Source organism: Notechis scutatus, chromosome 1 (assembly GCF_049901735.1).
Source record: "Notechis scutatus isolate UNSWTSFEM ecotype Mainland chromosome 1, rNotScu1.2, whole genome shotgun sequence".
NCBI lineage: Eukaryota > Metazoa > Chordata > Lepidosauria > Squamata > Elapidae > Notechis > Notechis scutatus.
Genome location: NC_142009.1, coordinates 188,419,958 through 188,443,149, shown reverse-complemented (window position 1 = coordinate 188,443,149; position 23,192 = coordinate 188,419,958). Strand labels below are relative to the sequence as shown.

General features: G+C 38.2%; 1 protein-coding gene across 5 annotated transcripts in view; it reads right to left on the bottom strand.

Moving 5' to 3' along the window:
- WIPF1 (WAS/WASL interacting protein family member 1) overlaps positions 1-23,192 on the bottom strand; it is a 63,388-nt gene that overhangs the window by 10,448 nt on the left and 29,748 nt on the right. For all 5 annotated transcript variants that reach the window (XM_087949696.1, XM_087949694.1, XM_087949695.1 and 2 more), the window contains 3 exons: positions 9,110-9,197; positions 4,558-4,687; positions 2,525-2,689 (listed from right to left, as the gene is read on the bottom strand). In XM_087949696.1, the coding sequence (XP_087805822.1) occupies positions 2,525-2,689; positions 4,558-4,687; positions 9,110-9,160 (346 nt within the window). In that variant the 5' untranslated portion in view covers positions 9,161-9,197. The remainder of the gene's footprint in view (positions 1-2,524; positions 2,690-4,557; positions 4,688-9,109; positions 9,198-23,192) is intronic.

Genomic DNA, 23,192 nt, shown 5'->3' with positions numbered 1-23,192 from the left:
ATAAATGGTATCTGGAGGATTCTGAATAATCAATTTGGACCTATAGTAGTGGATGCTTGTCGAAAAGGTGAAAACATGAATCAACAGCTGCTTCCTCTAATATATGTGCCAACAGGCAATCTTCCTCATTCAGGCACTTCCAAACATGCTGAACTACAATTCCAATAACCCTCAGCCCCCAAACCATTGTGGATGATAGGGCTTGTAACAGTCCAACACGTCTGGAAGTCATCAGGTTGGAAAATGGCTAATACAAACCAGATCACAGAGAGAAGAAATTTACAACTGCTTTTAGGAAGTTTTCACTACATATTTGAACTAGGCTCCATTTATTTCAAGTTATTACCCTCTCTACTTTAATTTCAGTAAGTATAATTAGATATACTTTGTAGCTCTTGAAGAAAATACAATATAAAATTGTTCAATACAATATAAAACGAGAGGGAAGGGGAAAGGGATTTCTTGGCCATTCCTGAATTTGCTGAAGGAGTAACGGCAACCTCTCAAAGAAACTCTGGCATGTTAAGTGCTATGATATTAAAAGGAAGATCTATAAAAAGCTGCTTTGACATAAGAGATAATGCTGGCTTTGAACAACTGTTACATCACCACTTGTTGAAAGTGCACTTTAAGTATTTTACAAGTGCTACTTCATTCACATATATACTTGCAAACAAAAAAGGTACAATACTGTCTTCCTGTAAACTCCCTGGCTTATATTCTCTGGTCAAGAAATATATTGAAGCATCAGGAAACTAATAAATCATGTGGTACAATGCATATTGCTTTTTGGAAATCTCTGCACTGTTTATATTATTATTTTTTTGCCATCTTGTAATTTTATACTGCTATTATAAAATGCTGTTGGACTTTTTAAAATGAAAGTTGGTGAATAAGCATCTTAAATAACTAAAATAAACCTATCACACTTCTTCCGGTATGCTGTTCCAAAATTTGATACCAGCACAATGAAAACAAATAAAAGACAGCCTAATGGAAAGTTATTACTAACTTTCACAATCTCCTGACTAGGTCTACATTTCATACTAAACCATAATTTAACCAATGAGTTCATTGGCACATACTTCATTAAGTTATAAATTAAAATTTTATACATAACATGCTAAATCCAAATCAAACCAGCATTGTGGTTTGGTGTGATATGCAAATCCAACTAATATACTATATAACTCCAACTTATTAAACAAATCAATGCAGCCTAGAAAATGCACTATTTTGGAGCTGAATTGATGGACTTTGGGTTGATTAATAAATTGGACAAATTGCTTAACTGAGCTCACAGAACTATTGTATAGATAAAAAAGAAAAATCTCTTGGCTAGCATCTCGAACTTTGCAAAGCAGGATATATTATTGATGAATAAAATAAATAGGCAAGGACCTGAATGCAATGGAGCCACAAAGTATCATTCTCTAGATAGGGGAGAGGCAGAAAAAAAAAAGCAATGGTGAACCCCGAAGATCCTGGCTTAATAATCTTTCCACACAACTGAGTTAAAAAATATTTTCTATCTACCTTGACTCAACAGAAAACTATAGTGGCATAAGACAGGCTGTTCCCATTGCCAATCCCTGTTCCAACTCTGCCACCTCTATTTCTAGTTTCCTTCATGGTAATGGGCAACAAAACCTAACAGATGTCACACAATCTAAAGCTGATTTTCAATAATGTTGATGCAGATGGACAGCCTTAAACTACCCTACTTTGGACATATTATGTGAGGACTTAGCTCTCTAGAGTAGGAATGGGTGCATCATCAGTGTTTATTTGTGATAGGAGAAGACCTGAAGAGACAGATTGTCATAGAGGAGGTCTATCTTGCTAAGAGTCAATAATGACTTAATGCCACATAATCAATCATTCAAGTTATTGTGGATACTACCTAACAGCTACAGATGGCTTAATCTGGCCATTAATGGTTCGGAGATAAAGTGAAGGCAGCACCATGGGAAGCCCACAGAGGAAAAAAAAATGATGCCAGGACATGTTTGGACTGTGGCTAGGTACAAGTGAGAACATGCCTAAGTAATGAATACTGAGTCAACATTTTTAAAGAATTTATGTGTTGTTTCCATACTTCTATGCTTGATAACAAAAAAAAAAAAAAAAACAACCCACAGCAATTGTGCCAAGAACATCTAGGGTGGGGTAAAGGAGCAAAGTTCAGTTTCAGGTGCACATGATCTATTAACAACTGTATAACTCAATATAGACACTGCAATGAATAGACCAAAAGCGAAGACTCTTGTGGCACTTTGAGACAAACTTGTGGGTTTGGGGGGCTCGGAAAAGGTGTGAAGCCCCTTCCTTTGTCGTGCCTGCAGAGTCCAGGAAATTAACTAAATATCTTGCTTGAGAGAAACCAGTGTTCATTTGTGATAGGAGAAGAAAGTTTTTTTGAGTTTTTGTCTTCACTGATTTAATAATAGTTAAGTATAGTCAGACCAAACAGGTACTGTGTTTCTAGGAATGCAACTGCCTCGATAGCACACATCTTCCTTACCATTATCTCTGTTTGTAGATCTAAGTTTCGGCATCCCTGCTTGGAACAATCCTCCTAAGCCAGGTGGGCCACCGCCACCATAACTATTACCGCTGCTACTGTTGCCACTGCTACCACTGGAGAAACCAGAGCTGCCACCTCCGCCACCACCTGGTCCTTTTGGTTCTGCAAAGAGAGGGAAGGGTTCTTAAATCATGATTCTGAACCCACAGATACTTAGTTGGCTATTTATATCTAGCTAAAATTAAATAATAACCACTCCGTCCCTAAACAGAAAATTGCTTTAGAGTCTACCACTGGAGTCTTTATATATCTATAATCATATTAATTAAGAATTTTTAATCAATAGACGTTTGGTTTAGTGTACAGCAATTACTTTAAGTCTGTGATGCTAACTCACCAAATGAACCTCTCCCATCTGGTCCCTTGCAGCTGTGTTGGACTTCAATTCTCATAATGTTCAGCTAGTAGGCCAATCTTTCATCATGAGGGCTGGCAACCATATAAATTGAAGTCCTTGGAATGACTACATGCAGATTGTTTTGAATAAAATCTCCCCCCAACCTCAGATTAATGTCTGGCATTTATTGCTAGGTAAAAGGAAATCTAAGAAGAGAAACAGAATTTCTTTCACTCTATCTTAGAATAAATTACCTTGGTAAAAATTAGGAAATTCTGCTTTATGTTAGCTTTAGAATTACAGTTGAGACATCATTCAAACAAATTAATATGTTTTAAGGATGATAATGGTAGTGATAATATAGAAAATTTCTCATCTTTTCACTGGGGCTTTGGGACTGAAAAATCCTATTTATTGTAGATGAGCAACTTCTTGTAGCCTGTTGGGAGCATTTTCTTCTTTTTATTTATGTGGCTGTTTTTCTATGATATGAACAACTCGATAACTTACCAGTTTCACTATTAAATGTTTGCATTACACATATTTAAATTTTAAAGGCTGTATTTTTCTTCTTCTTTTAATGATATTTTATTCTATTTATCTCAGGTGAGATTGGTCTGCCCTCTAAGGAGAGTGGAATGGTTGGAACCTCCAGTTATACAAGTAGAAACTGAGGGAGTTACTATATAAATTATTTCAAGTTTTACATATTTAATATTTTAATTGCTAGAAAGGTAAAACAGACTGGTTCTGAGAAAACTGAAAACCATATTTCTCTCATATATTGAAATGTTTGTTGTGAATGCATAGGCTGCAGATTCAGATTCCCATAGACAACAGGTATCAAACTCGATCGTGTTACATGATGTATCACAACGGTTTTTGCTTTTGCAGAACCAGGGTGGCCGTGGCCTGCATGTGATGCATTCGGCACGCGGGCCGCCAATTTGACATCTCTGCCACAGACGGCTATTGTGCCAATTTAGATGTCTCCATCCATATCTTGTTGAAGAAGAAATGCTTTATTTGTCATTCAGAGCATAATATTTTTGTTTGTTCTTAAAATTGAAGGAAAATCTGCTGAACGTTAAGGCTAAGAAATGAAGGCTTTAAGTTCTTCAGAGCTCAGGTTAAAGTTTGTAATTTTCAAGAAAAAAGGAAGTACAAGAAATGGAATCAGATAAAATATCTTTTTTGAAGAGGATTATATTTCTGAAGGAACAGATCACAAGGCTAAAGGTGGAATTTGCATTAGAACTTTGTTGTATATTTCTCTCTTGATGTTTAAATTTCCTGTCATTTTCCTTTTTTGTGCAAACTCTGTAACTGAGTATATTTTAACTGTTTATACATATCTTCATTGGTGCAGGTGTAATATTCCTTTTTTAAAGTCTTTATGATTTGGAGTAAGAAGTTTCTCTCTGACGCTTTTTAAAAAATTATCAATGGTTAGGGGAAAGTACACCACATCCCTGGGAGACAGATGGTAGCAGAGACAACTATCAAGGGACTCTTCCAAAGAAGGAAGCAGGACCAAGGCAACACCCAGGGGGCCTCTGAGAAGGAAGGTTCGAGGCCTCCAGAGTTCAGGCTCACAGGCTCAGCCATTCCACTAGAAGGATATAGTACTTACTATCAAGAACTGGGGCACTCCTATCATTGGTAACAGCCTTCTTCAGCCGTTTCCCTTTGGTAATATCTGACAATAAAGCATTTCGTCCTGCCTGCTCTGATTTATTCAAACCTGGCTTCTCTATGTTTGCCTGCAAAGTAAAAATACAAAATATTAGAATGAGGACAGAAGCACTTAAATCAGAGTATTTCTTCCTGAAACCAGCACTTTTTGTTTTGGTTCAGAGCTTCATGATTTCCATTAGAGCTTTATTGTTTGCACGTGCATGAAACATTTAGCTGGATCAGATTTTATACCCTTCAAATTACAACTCCGTGAGGGCTGGGTTAAATGGAGTAACTTTCAAATTCTGATTAGTATTAACAGTGCTACCTAGTGTGCCTACTCTCCATCAGCACAGCCTGGGGATAGAGAACATATATCACATCTTGTTCAATAACAATTGCTAGAGTTTTGGTATTTTAGGAAGACATCTTTAAAACTATCATCTCTTTCCACAAATCCATGCAGCCTTGAATCATAGTTATTAATTTAAAGTAGTACCAATTTAAAACTAAAGACTTATTTAAGTCAAGCTAGCTTCTAGAAAGACTTCAAGCCACAGAAGAAATTTGGCAAGCTTCACTCCCAAAAATACAGTATTGGAATGTTTTTATTTTCCTCTGCTTGAATATCTTACCATCACACAGCAAAATGTATCACTTCAGAATGCATGTTTGGAGTGAGGTTTGTCAAACAATGTTTGTGCATTTATATATGAAAAATGATATGAAAAGAGGTTGCATCAGTAATTTATTTCAAAAACAGCATTTCAAGAAAAAATTGATAAAGTAAATGGTTTGATAAAAAAAAGAAGGATGAATACACAGTAAACGATAAAGAAAATGATATCTAAGGATTCCTTCCAGCAGATACTTTTTAGCATCATGGTTGATAGGGCAGCGTCTGATCGGAATGGGACAACTCGCTGCAGCCAATCCACATGACCAATTGGCCATGGCCAATTCACCACAGCCAATTCGCCACAGGACAACTCGCCATGGCCAATTCGCCACCAGACAACTCACCGCAAAACAATTCAACAATTCAATTTAATTATTTAAAATAATTTTAAAAATATTTTAATTTTTGTCATTCCCATTTCATTTTGTCCCTCCTTTGACATCCTTTCTTTAATGATTATATTCCACAATTTCTTTGATATTAATGTAACTCTTGTTCACGGAGCATTGTCCCACAGCGAATTGTCCATGACAAGTTGTCCTATGGCGAGCTGGCTGTGAAGAGGTGTCCTAGACCTGCATTTAATGGTAGGATCACTGGCAGAGCCAGTGTGGGCATAAACTAAGCTTGGCATCAGCCATCAACATATTCAGCCCAGGTCAATGATTTACACACACCAAATTTTTGCCTTTCAGAAGGTTATAGAGAAGTATGTGGATATGAGAAATTTGCATTGTACATAGAGAAAACATTACAAAAATGAATCAGCTTGAAGAATGAAATATTTTGCACAACTATGTAGATGAATGTTGGCTGATGTATGTGGTACAGGGGAATATAGGTGAATAAACTAAATATTTAACCAATGGCTCAAACCTGAGCAGTGTGAAAGACATGGCTGAGCCATTTCCTCCCGGTAGATTAATTAATATTATGCCTAAATGTACACTCATACTCATGGTGATATTAGACCTGTGTGAGTTGGGGACATGTATGTATAACCATTTTGTACGGGGACGATGCTGTGCAGGGGATTAACAATTCAAGTGATTAGTGGCAAATATTAAATAGATCCTGTGAAGCAAAAAAGAAATGGAGGGTCCAAAAACAAATGTATTAAAGAGCATAAAAGTGGTAAAAGAAAGTCATATTGGGAATGAACTAATTACATCCTCAAAAAGGGAGAGGTGAAAATAATAATAACAAAAGTGGTACAGGGACTTGGTGGAAGGAAGGACAAAAATATGTGAAGTGAAATAATGGAATGTATTGGTGTAAACTAGATTTAATTAGATTTCTTTTCCTTTTATATCATGCCTTCAAGTTGCTTGGCTTATTATTTCTTACTCTTTTTCTGTGCTTTGGTGTACAGGTATAACGTTGCTTCTCCAGAATGAGAATACCTCTAGACTAATCAGTATTTATGAATGAGAAGCTCAGCTAATTAACTGTGGAAATTTTCTGAAGTAAAATGCATAAATGGCAGATATGTGGCCTCTAAAGATGAAATTGTATATAACAAGGGCAGCTATATAAATGTTATAAATATACTAACTAACTAACAAGAATGTAGTAAAAATAAGCCTGGCCCAGATATATATCCATCTCTGAATGTCTAGGGACTTAAATCAAAGCAGACATTCCAATTCTAATACAAACAAGGCTGTGAGGAAAATACACTTTTAAAAAATTGCTAATTTGGAAAGACATGTTCGCATAGACTTATTTTGTATAAACTAACACTTTTAAATTAGTGGATAATCTCATAGGATTTCCTGGCTTTATTTGTAAAGGAGCAAAATTGTTGATTACAATACTTTTTACTAAAACCACTTGAAGATTTTTCATCTGCCAGTTCAAACAGCTATTTCCAATTTTTCAAACTTGCAACCTATGTTTAAAATCTGCTGTGTACTGCTAGAAAATCTAAACTATATTTTCTTAACAGAAATGCCAGCCTGTAATAAAATTTAATATAAACATATGAAAATATTTGCAAGAGTAAGATGAAACAGCTTAAATTTTCTCAAATGTCTTAAAAGCTGACTCGTGTTTGTTCATAATTTAACTAAAGAAGTATATTTTACCCCTACCAACATCTCCTATCCTCGGTGTAAATCTTGTGCAATGTTCTTGCACTTGGTTGTTGTGTTAAATTTCTATTATATTTACATGATAGCAGCATTCCAATATCTCAGGGGCTTCCACAAAGAAAAGGGAGTCAACCTATTTTTCAAAACACCTGAAGGCAGGACAAGGAGCAATGGATGGAAACTAATCAAGGAGAGAAGCACCTAGAACTAAGGAGAAATTTCCTAACAGTTAGAACAATTAATCAGAGGAACAACTTACCTCCAGAAATTGTGAATGCTCCAACACTCGAAGTTTTTAAGAGGAGATTGGGTAGCCTCTTGTCTGAAATGGTATAGATCTTCCTGCCTAAGCAGGAGGTTCAACTACTGTGCAACTGATTACATGCCCTGTTGTTGATTATTTTGTAAATCAGTAAATCACCCCAGCAACCCTTTACATGCTCTGAATATTTTAAACATACCCACCAGACAAAAGAGGTTGTGGATGCCTGACTGAGTACATTTTACAAACCTAGCCAATTGTTTAACAAGTTCAGCAAAACACGTTTAAGCAAACCATAGTATCCCGTTTCATAGGTAAACAGATAAATGACAATGGAGAAGTAGTGGGTGAATTTGTCGAATATGTTCACTCCTGCAAAACATACTCCAGATGTTTAGCAACTACCTTAAACGCTGCTCCAGAGAGACATGGAACTTATTACAGAGGTGCTGAATCTATCTCTATGGGAAACACTGGGCTAGTCCCAATTCCATGCCTCCATTTGTAAAGTTGCCTCTTTGTTGACTTCCATAAATGTAGCATGATTTTAGCTAACTTGGGAGTAGTAGGGGATATTTTTGGTCCTTTCCCAAAAAGTGCCATTGTAATTCATCCTGTATATATACTTTATTTTAATCATCACATGGCTGAGCAGATTGGCTAAGCCAGGCTTTTTTCCCAACAAAGCTTTGATTTGCCTATCATATTTGTTTGTTTAACAAACAAAACATTCCATTGCAATAGTGGCAAATATCCATTCCATGTCAGGATGTATGAACCCGGTTAGGAATAATCTAAGGTCTACATCATAGTAGTACATCACATCTTTTTTAATTCTATGTCCTTCTATATAAATCCACAACAGAAGATCTAGCTAAGGTCACAGCAACCTCCGTGAGAATAGCTGGGCTAAGTGAGTGAGAGAGAGAAAGCACAACTGGCCCAAAGTCACCCAATCAGCATCCATGGATGATTTAAATCTTTAACTATAACCCCACAGTCTCACTGTAAATCAGTATAACTCAAGACAGCACACTTTTATGACTAGACTTTGATCCTCAAAGGCACCTGATATTGCCTCCAGGAGATGCTCCAACACTGGAGGTTTTTAAGAAATTGGACAACCGTTTGTCTTAAATGGTACAGGGTTTGGTGCTGGAGCAGGGGGTTGGATTAGAAGTCTTCCAAGGTCACTTCCCTTCCAACTCTGTTACTCTGTTACTCTGATATGCATGATAGTTTAAACCTTAATAATGTTATTTATCTTAACAAGTTTTTCAGAAAGCACAAAAAAGAACAAAAACCTAAAAGAGAACCATATGAAAAACAATAAAAAAAACAGCCAACCGAACAAACAACAAAGCCAACAGAAAAGGAAAATCTAGTCTAAAACATGCTTTATTTTCACAGGGCAAGCTAGGATGATCAAGTTTCATCTCTCTTCCATTAATTTTTTTTAAAAATTGCAACTTACCTGTGAAAATGTTGGCGGAGGGGGTGGAGCTGGAGGAGGCGGAACAGGCATCTTCTAGACGTCAATCTCACCTTCGTTGCAATGAAACCTATTGGGGGAATACAAATAACCTATATGGTTACATATTTGGTCTAGTGGTTAAAGCATCAGGCTAGAAAGAGGAGTGTGAGTTCTAGTCCACTTTAAACATGAGAGCCGGCTGGGTGACCATGAACCAGACACTGTAAAAATAATGGTGGGATAAAAATCAATTAATAAAATGTTATTCATAGGCAACTATTACAGCCCCTCTTTTCTCCATTATAATTTATAATAAATTTGTTGTTTTAGAGAGCAAAAGATCTCGCTTGACTGAAAATCCAGTCAAACTATTTTGATTTTTAATTCAAAGAAATGGGATGTTCTGAAACAGAGAAAGCTAAGATAAAGGCAGACATCTTTGCATGCCAATGTTTCAAGGAGCAAGTTCTAGGCCGTCTATCCTATTTGGACCAAGGTATCTACTATGGCATGGCCAGGGGAGAGATCTAGATTCAAAAATCTCCATTTAGCTATAATGCTTGTGTAGATCAGTCTCAAATTGTCAGTCTAATCTACTTCACAAGTTTGTCATAAAAGATAAAATTCAGAGAAAGGAGGAACAGTAATGTGGATCATCCAATGTTCCTTGAAGGGAAAAAAAAGATAAGAACCATCCAAAACTCCTACGTGCTATAGAATCAAGGAAGTAAACAAAAAACAACAAGCTTAAAAGCAATTTCATTCTTTTTATTATTCCTCCACCAGCATGCTTAAGAACTAGATGACCTAACTTTCAGCGCTAACTTTCAGCTAGTAACTTACTACCAAAGAAAAGTCAGAGCACCTCAGACATGTAAAAGTTTTAGAAAGAGAAGAGATTTTGGAATGAAGACACATGAGAGTTCATATTCAGTCTTTTATAATAATAATAATAATGTCTTAATGGTAGCGTGTTTTTTGTAATCACTGTTTTCATGGTTTTACTGCACAAGTTTTGTGAGATAGGAGCATATAAATATGATAAATAATATTCCAAAAGATTCCTTCTTGGGGAATGGATGGAAGATATACATGCATTAAATGTTTCCAACACTGAATATTGAGGAACAGGCTGTAGTTTATTCCCAAAATATTTTAAGTTGCAGAAAGTAAATTTGATTTACAACTTGAAAAGTAGAAAGTTTGGTGTCAGGGCTGTAAATAAAACATGGCCCAGATCAGTGTTTCTGAACCTCAGCAACTTTAAGATTTGTGGACTTCAATTCCCAGAATTCTCCATGCTAGCTGAGGAATTCTGGGAGTTGAAGTCCACACATCTTAAAAATGTCGAGGTTCAGAAACATTGACTTAGGTAATATTAAGCAAATCATCCTCTTCTTTGGGGACTAGCCAAAAGGAACAAGTAAACAAGACTTTCAGTCCAACACCAAGGTATTTTGAACTGTTATTAGGAAGTGTGGTAAGGGAAAGAAATGAATAATTTCTCTTGGCTCCATCTTGTAGCTGCTCCCTACATTATTCTTATGGCTAATACAGCATGGAGAAGCTTTCAGGTTCCAAAAAGTACTTCTCTGAAAGGAAATGAATGATGGTGGTGGTGAGGAATGCCATCTATCAACCCTGTCATCCTATTGCTAAGATTTAGTCAGCATTTGATCAATACAAAATGTAATATTATCTATCTGTTCTATATTCTCTTTCCTAAAGACAATCAACCGAAAACATTTTAATCATTCTTATACTAAAACACTTCCATCAATTAGTATCAGCTGAAGTTGTCAGTATTTTAGCATTATACGTTTTGCTATCAATCTTCTCTTTAGAAAAAAAAAAGCTGTTTTTTTCTGCAACCATTTTATGCCTAAATGTGAAAACTGCAAAGTCTAAAGTTAAATCTGTTTCACTTCCTGTTAATAGAAGAAATAGCTCTTGCAGCAAACCACAATTTTCTTATTAACTACAAGTTTCAGGGTGTTTTTTCTTTCCATAGCTGCAATAGTTTGTTGAATTCATATCCTATAGCCAACAAATCCTGAGAAAATATTTATAGCCATTCAAATATGTATTTTTTATATTCTGAGGTGGTAGCGGATTATATAATGCAGTAAGCAGAAACATATCAGATTAATTATGCCTAGAATTCCTATGAGGATTAAACAAACCATATTTAATTTTCTTAACATACATTTTAAATACATAAATAATTTTAATGAATGTTAAACATTCATCATGTACCAGTAGCTTCAAGCACAAACTTCTGTAGACTACCCAAATGTCCATTTAGCATTTTGTTTAATGTAGGAGGTATTTTGAAAACAGAAATGGTATTAAGCATAATATAATTTATATTGACCAAGCATCCAGATCTCCCTGGCTTTGACAAGTTCTATTTCTCAAATCAGACAATTTATATAAATTATGTCACTAGGTTTAATTTATTATGTGATTACATAATGATGCAAATGATGTCAATTGATCCAAATAATATACATTCATATTTAACAAACACCCCCTGCCCTCAAATAACCTGTAACTGCATATGAAATTTCACTGTACTGTTTTTAGACAGCAACACAAAATTACAGTCTTTGTCCCCACAGCTTCATTTCCTTTCTTGGATCTTTGGTGGTTGCAACAACACTGGCAGCAATCTTTATATGTAGCATAATTAAAAATACACAAGTTTAAAATAATATAAAACAATATAATCTGTAGCATATGCCTTATTAAAAATAGCTCTCCTACTTCTAAAACCCTTTCAACCTGATAGGCCCAAGACCTGTCACAACAGAACTTCTCAGACCTCAGACTTCTATGAAAAATTAGTAAAACAAAAACTAAAGGTAGTCCTTGTTTAGTGACAACAATTGGAACTGGCAATTTGGTCCTTAAGTGAAGCAATTATTAAGTGAAACCAAAACTGTGTGCTTGTGTTGTTACTTCACCTTTCCTTTGCTTTACAGACCAGACCTGAAAAAAGTCATAATTACAAGGATTAGTTGTAAAGTTACTTTTTCCATCACCGCTGAACTGCAAATGACCACTACATAAGGCAGTTGTTAAACAAGAACTACTTGTACAGGCAGTATCACAGGTGCATGTAAGATCAGCAATGATGTTGTATTGAAAATCTTGAATGGTCACTTAATTTTTTAAGACCAAACTTTTCAAATACCTTAAGCTAGGCTAGTTGGATGACCAAATGCCGAAATGTCCATTAGATGACAGCAAAGATTACCCAAACAATTCTTAACTCTTTGTCACCATCAAAGACTGTATCTATTTTGCAGTACAGTAAGATAGCCTACAAACATCTTTCTAGCATACTGTACTTACAAATCCTTTTGCAATTCCTTTGCAATCAGGACTAGGATCCCTGACCCAGAATTACAGGGCATGTAGATGATATGTACCCAATAGGCTATTTTAAACCGGTCATTTAAAAAATAAAGCTTAAATTTAGACAAAAGACAGAAGTGGAGAACTCACTGCAGTTATTCATTTCCTGAATGATTAGCCTCTAAATAGAAAAAGAGGAATATTGACAAGGATAATATAAAATTTGGAAGTGAGAAGAGGAGGAATGAGAATTAAATCAGTAGTTTAAGACTAGTCCTCAGCTTATGACCACAACTGAGTCCAAAATTTATGTTGTTAAATGAGAAATTTGTTAAGTGAGTTTGCTCCACTTTATGACTTTGCTCTCCTCATTTGTTAAGTGAATCACTGCAGTTCTTAAATTGGTCACACAGGTGTTAAGTGAATCTGGCTTCCCCATTGACATTGCAAAAGGGGATTGCCAAGCCTCTGTATGTAAATCATATGACCATGGGGATTCTGCAAAGGTCATAAGTGAAAAGTGTGAAAAATGGTCATAAGTCACTTTTTTCAGTGCTGTTGTAACTTTGAATGATCACTAAATGAACTATTGTAAGTTGAGGACTACCTGTATTCTCCTAAAGCAGAAGTCTCCAAACTTGGCAACTTTAAGACTTATGGACTTCCCCTGTCCTAAACGCTCACATTTTTGGTCTCAGGCATAATAAATTGAAAAGCAAGCTTGTAGGACAACTGAAGCTGAGCAGTATGCAAATACTCACACTCGGAAAGAAATAAAATAATAATATTGAAGAACCAGATTATTTAAAGAACACAAACAAGTGTGTTTGTCTGTTTAAAAAGCGGAAATTGGTAAAATAAAATAAACAGTTAAAAAAAAACAGGAAAAGACAGATTAGGGGATACATTTTTGAAAGTTAGGATAATCTGGAGATGTGATGATTTGGGACAGGGTCAAAAAAGGCAACATGGGGTAATGCACACAGAAAACCATCACAGCTTCAATTATGTGGTCGTGGCTGGCAGAGAAGATTGACCATGCAGTTAACATGGCCAGCCTTGACTTTGAGTGTAGAATCCACTTAATGTCACTACTTCAGTCTGTAAATTATGGTTTATAGCATAGCATTATTTGGCTTGTTCAACAAACCATGGTCAAGACAAACAATGGCTTTCTGTGAAGCCACCCACCTACATGCAATCTGCCTCTCTTTCTCACTCTCTGTTCCTAATCTTGTGTTTGGGGGTGTTTGGGTAAGAATATAATGCATAGGACAAAGGGAGAATAAAAAGGCAAAAAGATATGTGTTATATACCCACATACATACACATAATGAAACTCCTTTGCCTGTCAAAATCTCCTTATCAATCTTAGAAAAGATAGACATGCTTGCTTACAGATATTCTAACTAAACCAAGAACTTTCTAGCTGCCTATGTGACACCTCTTTTATCTCTGGCAAGATCAAAAATTTAACCTTGAGGGGGGAAAAGTGCAAAATTTAATCATGGTTAGTGGGTGATGTAATAGCCAAATACTTGAAGGGCTGTCACAGAGAAGAAGGAATCTATTTTCTAAAGCACTCAAAGATAGGACAAGAAGCAATGGGGGGAAGCCAGTCAGTGAAAGATCCAACCTAAAATTAAGGAGAAACTTCCCGAAAATGAAAACAATTAATCAATGGAAAAGCTTGCCTCCTGGAGTAGTGGGTGCTCCATCGATGGTGGTTTTCAAGAAAAGATTGGATAATCATTTGCCTGGGATGGAATAAGGACCTGTCTTGGGGAGGGGATTGGACTAGAACAGGGGTCGCCAACCTTTTGGACCTCAGGGACCACCAAACTCATAATTTTAAATCCTGAGGACCACTAATATGAATTTTGACTGACAGTGGCTTGCTGACATTGGTGGGAAAGTTGGTCCCATATTCCAGAGCTGCAGTAGTCACAGGACTGGCCCTTTGGTCATCCCAGAGCAGCTCCTCCTCCACCCGGGTGCACCGGCCTGCCATGGACTGGAGGAGCTGCTCTGGGATGACCAAAGGGCCAGTCCTGTGACTACTGCAGCTCTTGAATATGGAACCGACTTTCCCACCAACGTCAGCAAGCCACCCCAGGGCGGATTTTTCTCCCCCACCGTTGGTCTTACCTTCCAGTTCCAGCTCGCGTGGCTCTACTCAAGGTAAGGTTTGCGCTCAGCCGAAGGGTGGGGGCCATGTGGGTGGCACAGCCTTGTGTTCCCACGCAGCCTGGATTAATTGCTTTGGGGGGAGTGCTTTGGGGGGACATTTCTCTGAGGACCACCAAGATTTTCTCGCGGACCACCAGTGGTCACCAGCCCACCAGTTAGCGACCACTGATCCAGGTCATGGTTGCCCCAAAGGTGCTTTAAAAATCAAAGATCCGCTGATTTTTCAATGAAGTCCAGTTGCCTTTTTAAAAGGCAGTTGTGGAAAGCCACCGTGAGTAGTGCCGTGGACTCTCTTCGAATCTTTAAAGTCCCACAGCAAGTAGGGCTGCCAATTCAGCCAAGCAGCACAATCTTTGGGGTGCAGAACCTACTCAGACCCCCAACAGTCATAGGCAACAGCTTAAGGCTGCTAACTGATTTCAAGCTCCACTGATATAACTCATTTCCTAGGTGTCTTGGGATGAAGACTACACACTAATGTTGTAGTTACTAAAATCTGAATTCATATTAACTGCATAAATCTACTCATCCACCCACAACTCAGGAAGTATGTAGGTAGAATTCAATTTACATGAAAAATGCATATTTCACTCATCGGAGGAAGGGTAGCGGCATCCAGCCATATAATCTCACACTTCTTGGCATGGCCTTGCAAAGGGGAAGTGGGACTTAAACCACCTTTGGAAAACAATTCTGAAAAGTGTTTTCAGTTGCAAGAGCACTGAGTGGTAGATAGAAGAGAAGCAACAGAATTGAAGCCTATATATAATCTGGCCAAAATCACAAAACTGTGTCTCACTTATTTTGGTCATGTCATGAGGGGGGGGAATCCACTGGAGAAAGCAATTATGTTTGGAAGAGTTACAGGTAAAAGGAAACCAGGTCTCAGCCGCTGGTCTGGATACTCGTAGATAGAAATATGAGTCAGCAAACTGTAAGGTTTGAAATTCCTTTATTCTTCTACGCACACAGCATTTGGCAAGAACGGATTAAATCCGAACCAGATTAACGCTGGGAGCGTTTGCCTTCCAGTGTATTTTATTCCTTTACCTCACCCACCTAATCGCTTCTAACACCGCCCTATGCTCATTTCCCAATTACCCTTTCCTATTATATCTAACTTTGAAACCTTGTATCCTAATGCGCCTGCTTTCTTATGACCAATCCCCTTTCCCCAGCCTGCAGTATACACAATTCCCACCCCCTCCAGGAGTTCATGCCGACAGCAACGCTTAGAGGCGATTTAGGATTCCTACCGCAGGGATTTCCCCCCCAGCTGTCTCCTCCCAGCCGTGTCTTGCTCCTTGGCAGCCGAATCATAGATAATGTCAGGGACTTCCCCATCCAGTCATCATCGGCAACGGATTAACGTCAGGGCTTCCCCACCCAGCCGTCGCTTCTCAGCTGTCGCCTGTCAGGTGATTCAGTGACGTCATATGAGAGCGTCGATCCTTCTGGGATCTAAGACGCCACAGTTGTCAGATGCCGATATGGATGGAGCCTGACACCAGGCCATCAAAGATAACATCAAAGCTGACATCAGCCAAAGCATACAACAACTGAAAGAAGTGGTGCAAGATCGGAAAATGTGGAGAGACTTGGCCCACAGAATCGCCAAGAGCCGGACACGACGGAATGGATAACATCATAGTCATCATCAAAATCATCATATCTGGCCTCTATCCTACATTCAGGGCTAGAAGATTTAGATATAGTTCACTACTTTCTAAACTAATTACATATTGTGTTTAACTATGAGTAGTCCTCAACTTATGACCACAATTGACCCCAAAATGTCTGTCGTTATGTGAAGCATTTATTAAGTGAGTTTTGTCCCATTTTACGGCATTTCTTGCCACAATTGAATCACTGCAGTTAATGAGTTAGTACCACAGTTGTTAAAGTGAATCTGGTTTCCCCATTGACTTTGCTTGTCAGAAGGTCACAAAAGGGGATCACGTGACCTTGGGACACAGCAACCGTCATAAGTATGACCCAGTTGCCAAGCATCTGAATTTTGATCACATGATCATGGGGCTGCTAAGGTAAAAGTAAAGGTTCCCCTGCACATGCGTGCTAGTTGTTTCCGGCTCTAGGGGTTGGTCCTCATCTCCATTTCTAAGCTGAAGAGCCAGTGCTGTTCAAAGATGTCACTGTGGTCATGTGGCCAGCATGACTAAACATCGAAGACATACAGAGCACTGTTACCTTTCCACCAAAGTGGTCCCTATTTTTCTACTTGCATTTTTTACCATTTTGCCACAAAATGGCAGCAATACATTGTTAATATATTTGCTGTCATGTAATAGTCATCTGGATTTTTGTAGCACAAATACATATAGTCTTTGACTTACAAAGTTAGCTTAGCCACCGGACAACTTCCGGTTTGAAGGGCTTCGGCGACAGACAGGAATCCACGATTGTGCACGGTTTCTGCCTGGGCTCGCCGCTGGAGCGCCCCGAGCCAGCTGGTTTCAGGGCTAAGCCACCCCCATAGAGGTGGTGAAGAAGGGGGAGACCGCCAGCAGGATCGAGGAGAGCCGCATCTCTCCTCCTCAGCTGGCCATTACTCCCTTTCCCGAAGGCGGTAGGAGAGGTGGTCAGAAATGGCCACCTCAAAGAAGAACTCAACCAGAAAAGAACATGCAGGAGGAAGATAAGAAGTAAAAGTTTTGGCTCACTGGGCTAAGTTGAAAAAGCAATAACTAAGGTAACCCCTGGAATTTAAGTTTTACAAGAAATAATATCGCTCCCAAAGAAGAGTCGGAAGCAGCGAAAGAAAGTGAAAAAGGAAAGGTTTGGCCCCCTTTTTTTTTCTTCTCTCTCCTTCCTTATATTGACAATTAAGAATAAGAAATTGGAAAAATCCGCTTTGGCATCAATAGGCAATTAAGCTGAAAATATAACTAAATGCCAAAGGGACAATAAAGATTTCTGGACATTAAAAACTTTTTCTTCTATAAGCAGGAAGGGAGAGAAAAAGAATAAGGGCAGGATCTGGAAGAGGGAGGAGACTGCCTGGACTTTAAAAGAATCTAAAGTAAAATTTCAATAAGACTTCTAAAAGATACATTTTAACTGAAACTTTGCAACTAAATAGTAACCCCAGGAAGAGAAAGTGGGGAAAAAAAGAAAGAGCAAAAAGAAACAGCTTGTGTGTATTTGGATTACTTGGTGACTTTTGGATTTTTGGTTATTATATTTGAATGACTAAAATCAATCGCGTGGTTGTTTAAAAATTTCTACAATGGCATCACTTTTGGATGAATTGAAAATGGAACTTAAAAAGTACAAAGAAGATGCACAAGAAGGGAAGGGTTCTTTAACTTCGTTTTTGAATTCTTAGAAATGGAGATTTGGAACTATGAGAAACAACAAGAAAAGACTGCAAAACAAGAAGACTGGGACAAAGAAGCCATCTTTAATGAACAAGTAACTCTATGTGGGGAAGAAAAGGGAAAGGGGGGAAAGAGGATGGAGAATTTAAGACTTAAAAAAACAACCAAAGAAAAGAAAAATAATTCGAAAAATAAGTGTAATACTGGAAAGCAACAGAAGAGGGAAATAGAGGTAGAGAAACAAAGGGGTAAAAAGGGGAGAGAAGAAGAGAGGGAAGAAGGAAAGGAAAAGAAGTTACAAAGGTCCAGAGCAAGATATAAAGAAACTGGACCTATTTAGAGATAATGGGTGAAAATCTAACTGAAAGGGGGATTCTGTAAAGGTACATGAGATTGTGTTGTTATATTTGTAATAGAAATAACTTTAGAAAATTGGAAACAACGTATGATTAAAATGAGGGATAAAATAGTTAGTGTAATTTAGTGAAATGTTTGTTAATAAAAAAAGTGAAATAAAATAAATGAGAAAATTGAATTAGGAAGGAATGGGAACTTTAATTAGTCAATGATTTATAAAATATAAGTGAAGAGGGGTGGAATTGACTATGGAAAGTTTATAATTGTTCCCATAGAAGTATGATATTTAATTGAAAAGTAACGTGAAAAATGTTAAGACTTTAATGAATATTAATATTAATGATAGAATTGAATTGGAATGGAATGTTGTTTTAATTATATACATTTATAATTTTTTCTTTTTTCTTTTTTAAGAATACTTTGTGTAGTTTAAGAATGTACCAAGCAGAATCCGAATGGAAGTTATGTATTATATTGAGTGTTAAAACTTTAGGGGAAAGATATAAAGGCGTCATACTCCAATCAGTAACTACAGGATAAATTTTGTTTAATGAGAAAAGATAATAGACAATTGAAACAGGACAGACAAAAAATATAAATATAATGATTTGAATTGAGATGAAATAAATAAAATAAAATTGAGGAAATTAAAAGAGGGGAGAAGCCATGTAGAAAATGTAAAATAGTAATAAGATATGGAATAGAATATAAAAATGAGCATGAACCTGAATTTGTGTCTGTACGAAGAAATGTAACCCGGGATTATGCTGCTTTCAAAAAAGATGTTTTAATTGTGTTTTCTTTTTGTGAAAACTCAAATAAAATTTACAAAAAAAAAAAGTTAGCTTAGCCACTGTTCGAAGTTACACTGAAAACAATGACTTATGACCATTTTTCACACTTATGACCCTTGCAGGATCCCAATGGTTAAGATGCTGGATTAGGAGTAGGTAGATCTAGGATCTAATCTTCCCTTAGGCATGAAAGCCAGCTGGGTGACCTTGGGCCAGTCACTCTCTTCCAGGTAAGACTAGGAGGTCAAAAAACAACAACATAATAAATCATGTCAATGTTAATCCTTCTGCAAAGGTGACCAATGGACCTGACCAGGAAGTAATCAGGACTCAAGACTGATTCAAAGGCACTAAAAGTAGTTTGATTTCTTGTCTAATCATGAGTGACAATCAAATGTTAAGATTATTTAACCAGACAGTAAGAATTATTTTAAGAGATGGAAATTCATCTGTTAAAAATAAGAAACCTTCTCAAGAAGGATTGTGTGATACTTTGGATTCTATTCCAAAACCATTTTTCAGAGTGCTAGGGAGGGTGAATTTAGCAGCTGCCTGCAACTCCTTAAAGCCACTATGACTTCTCTTGGTAGCTACCATGAAATCACAGAAAAAGATGCAGGTGCCTTAAAGAATTGAGCTCCTTTTGCACTTCTGCCCCACTCTGAAGCACCTATGGGAAAGAGAATTTGAAACCCTACACATACCTATTATGTCTAGGCCACTGTTTTGTTGATATTCTATACATTTATTTACTGGAAGTCAACATCAATACATTAAGTCAGATTTCCTTCTTTAACAGGCATTGATATGATTGCCCTATTAATCTCAAACATGAGAGTGAAAGCAGTTTTTGCAATTTGTGTTTCCTCATCCATCCATCCCCCCCCCCTCCCCCCATTTCCTGGTAGAGGAAATTTTTCAAGATGTACATTTCCTGGGTTTGCATGACACACTAAACCGCAATGTAGCCAAACAGATTTAAGCCCTAAACGTACCTTTAAACTTAACTCACATGATTTAGGGCTCCGTATGTTGTGTATATCCAGAATATAGAGTAACGGAGTAAATCCCAGTTAACTGTTCAAGAGCCCCTTTGTACAACTAAATGGATCCTAGAAATATCAGGCTAGCAAAATATTATCATACAGTATTTAATCTCCCAAGTCTTGAGAGAATCGACAGTGGTATCTATAATGGGCTGTGAGAAAAACCTTGGGAGAAAGGAGGAAGAGCTGTACCCTAAACAATGGATAGGTAAGGACAGGGGTGTCAAACTCGATTTCATTGTGTTTGACCTCAGAGGGGCTGGGGGAGTTGTGTGGGTATGGCCAGGGGCATGGCCAGCTCAATATTACTCATGTCTGGGGGGCCTGAGATGCTTCCCTGTTTTTGGATGGGACGGCGTCCTGCAGTGCTCTGCCAATGAAAATGGGTGCGGGAGCCCCCAAGCACCATTTTCGCTGGCAGGGGCACTGTGGGCTGGTCTTTTGCTGTTTCTAGGGTGGCGCTGTAGGCCAGATCTAAGCACCCCATTGCCCAAATTCAGCCCAAGGGCCTTGAGTTTGATATCCCTGGATTAGGGTATCACAGTCCACAGGAAAAAAAAATGGGAGTGGAAAAAGCAACTCACAAGGAATCCTCTCTAGTTGTCTGGAAAGTAAAGGTAAGGGAGGGGAGAACTGCAAGATTATGTGACTATAACCTTACAATAAAGGTAGTGTAGTATTCAATGGTTTTGATTGCCTGTCTGATTATCTCCAAGGGCTGACATTATCAATTTGGGCATTATCAAGTTGGTCTGTCCAATCCGGCCCGCCCCTTTGCAAAGGCAAAGTTTGCAGGCGGGAGCGTCTTCCTGCCGAGGAGCGGGAAGGATTCCACCCGGTGGGCGGGCGGGCTGCTTGGAGCGGGCTGCTTGGAGCCACCTAACAGTTCATTTAGAGACCGTTCAATGTTACAACGGCATTGAGAAATGTGACTTACGGGTGTTTTTCACAGTTATGTGATCAAAATTCAGATGCTCGGCAACTGATTCACCTTTATGGTGGTTGCAGGGTCCTCCGGGGTCACGTGGTCCCACTTTGCGACCTTCACACAAGGAAAGTCAACGGGGAAGCTGGATTCACATCTCAGTTGTGTTACTAACTTAACAGCTGCAGTGATTCACTTTTAACAACAGGAAAAGTGACTAGAAAAGTCGGAAAATGGAGCAAAACTCACTCAACAGAAGTCTCACTTAACAACAGAAATTCTGGGCTCAATTGTGACCATAAGTCAAGTTTTATCTCCCTCCGTCACTGTAATGTAATGTTTGGATGACCTTGGGAAATGAGGGGAAGAGATGCTGCCTAGGAAACAAATAGGCAAGAGGGGCAGAAGCCCCCAGTGGCTTAACAGAAAAGCAACCTAAAGTTGCTTTTTTCAAGGGGCAACTGGACTTTCTGGTTTTTCGTTGAAGATGTTTTGCTTCTCATCCAAGAAGCTTCTCCAGCTCTGATTGGATGGTGGGAAATGGAAGGATTTATACTCCTTGTAGACAGCTGGTCATTTGCATTCTTTTAGCGGGTCGTTAAGGTCACCTGGAGGTTTATTTGTGTCATCAGGGTCCACCTGAGTGGTACAAACTGGTGTGGAACCTTCTTGGAACTGTTCGAAGGCCATCTGTGTCAAAATTGAACGGCCCTCTCTCAACAGAGAGGGAAGGATACACATCATCCATCTCCAATCTACAACAAAGTCCTTTCGACAGTTCAGCCGTCTGCAAGGAGTATAAATCCTTCTATTTCCCACCATCCAGTCAGAGCTGAAGAAGCTTCTTGGATCAGAAGCGAAACGTCTTCAAAGAAAAACAGAAAGTCCAGTTGCCTCTTGAAAAAAACACCTTTGGGGCAACCATGGCCTGGATGACTGAAAAGCTCCATAGACACTTAACAGAGAAAGAAACTTAGGAAGGGCCTGCCCTAATAGATCAAGCAATTAAATAATTATGTTAGAACCAGTCAAACCAATACAGAAGATTTAAGGTTTCGATTTTTCTGAATTCTGCAGCTGGCAAGCTATTCCCAAAAGCAAGGGACAGAGAACGAGCCTGTACACACAGCTTTCTTCCCAGAACACAGCAATGTAGGATAGTTCTCCGTTAGCCAAAGTTTCCCAATTCATCTGAATTAAGGGATAATGATCATGAAATGGGTTTAAAAATCACAGGGCATTAAACCCCTTTAAACTGAGGTTAAATTCCCTAGATCATTCCAAGGGTGGCAATGACAGGCTACCTGTATAATTGATTGAAAAAGTCCTATATTGATAGGTGAGCCTTTATAAACTAGACAGAGAAGTAGCTATGGACAGACACAGATAAAAAAAAGCTTATCAGCAGGTCTGTTATATTCAATCAAATTGTTATTATATCTTAGCTTGGAACGTTGGCTTCATATCACAGTAATCCAGAGTGCACTTTATTTCCTAAAGAAGTTGTGCAAACCAAAACACAACAATGTTTGTAAATCATGATTTTTTTTTTCTTGTTATATTATCTGAACTCAACCAATTCTTCTTTATTCAGGAAATCATTGTTAAACAAATCATACCTAAACTTGAGCTTTGAACTAAGAAATAGTTATGCATAGACATCAGTGGTGGCTGCTACTGGATCGGACCGGTTCTGCAGAACCGGTAATTAAAAAAAAAGTCTCCAATGATCAGCTGAGAGGACAATCAACTGACAGAAGAAAGAAGAGAAAAGTGCAGGATTGGCCCTCCCACCTGCACTTTTTCTCTTCTTTCTCCTCTCAGCTGATTGGCGCTACAGGCTTCAGCTGGTGTGGGAAAAGCTGCACTTTTCTCTTCTTTCTCCTCTCAGCTGATTGGCGCTACAGGCTTCAGCTGTGTGGGAAAAGCTGCACTTTTCTCCTCTTCCTCCTCTCGGCTGATTGGCGCTACAGGCTTCAGCTGGTGTGGGAAAAGCTGCACTTTTCTCTTCTTTCTCCTCTCGGCTGATTGGCGCTACAGGCTTCAGCTGGTGTGGGAAAAGCTGCACTTTTC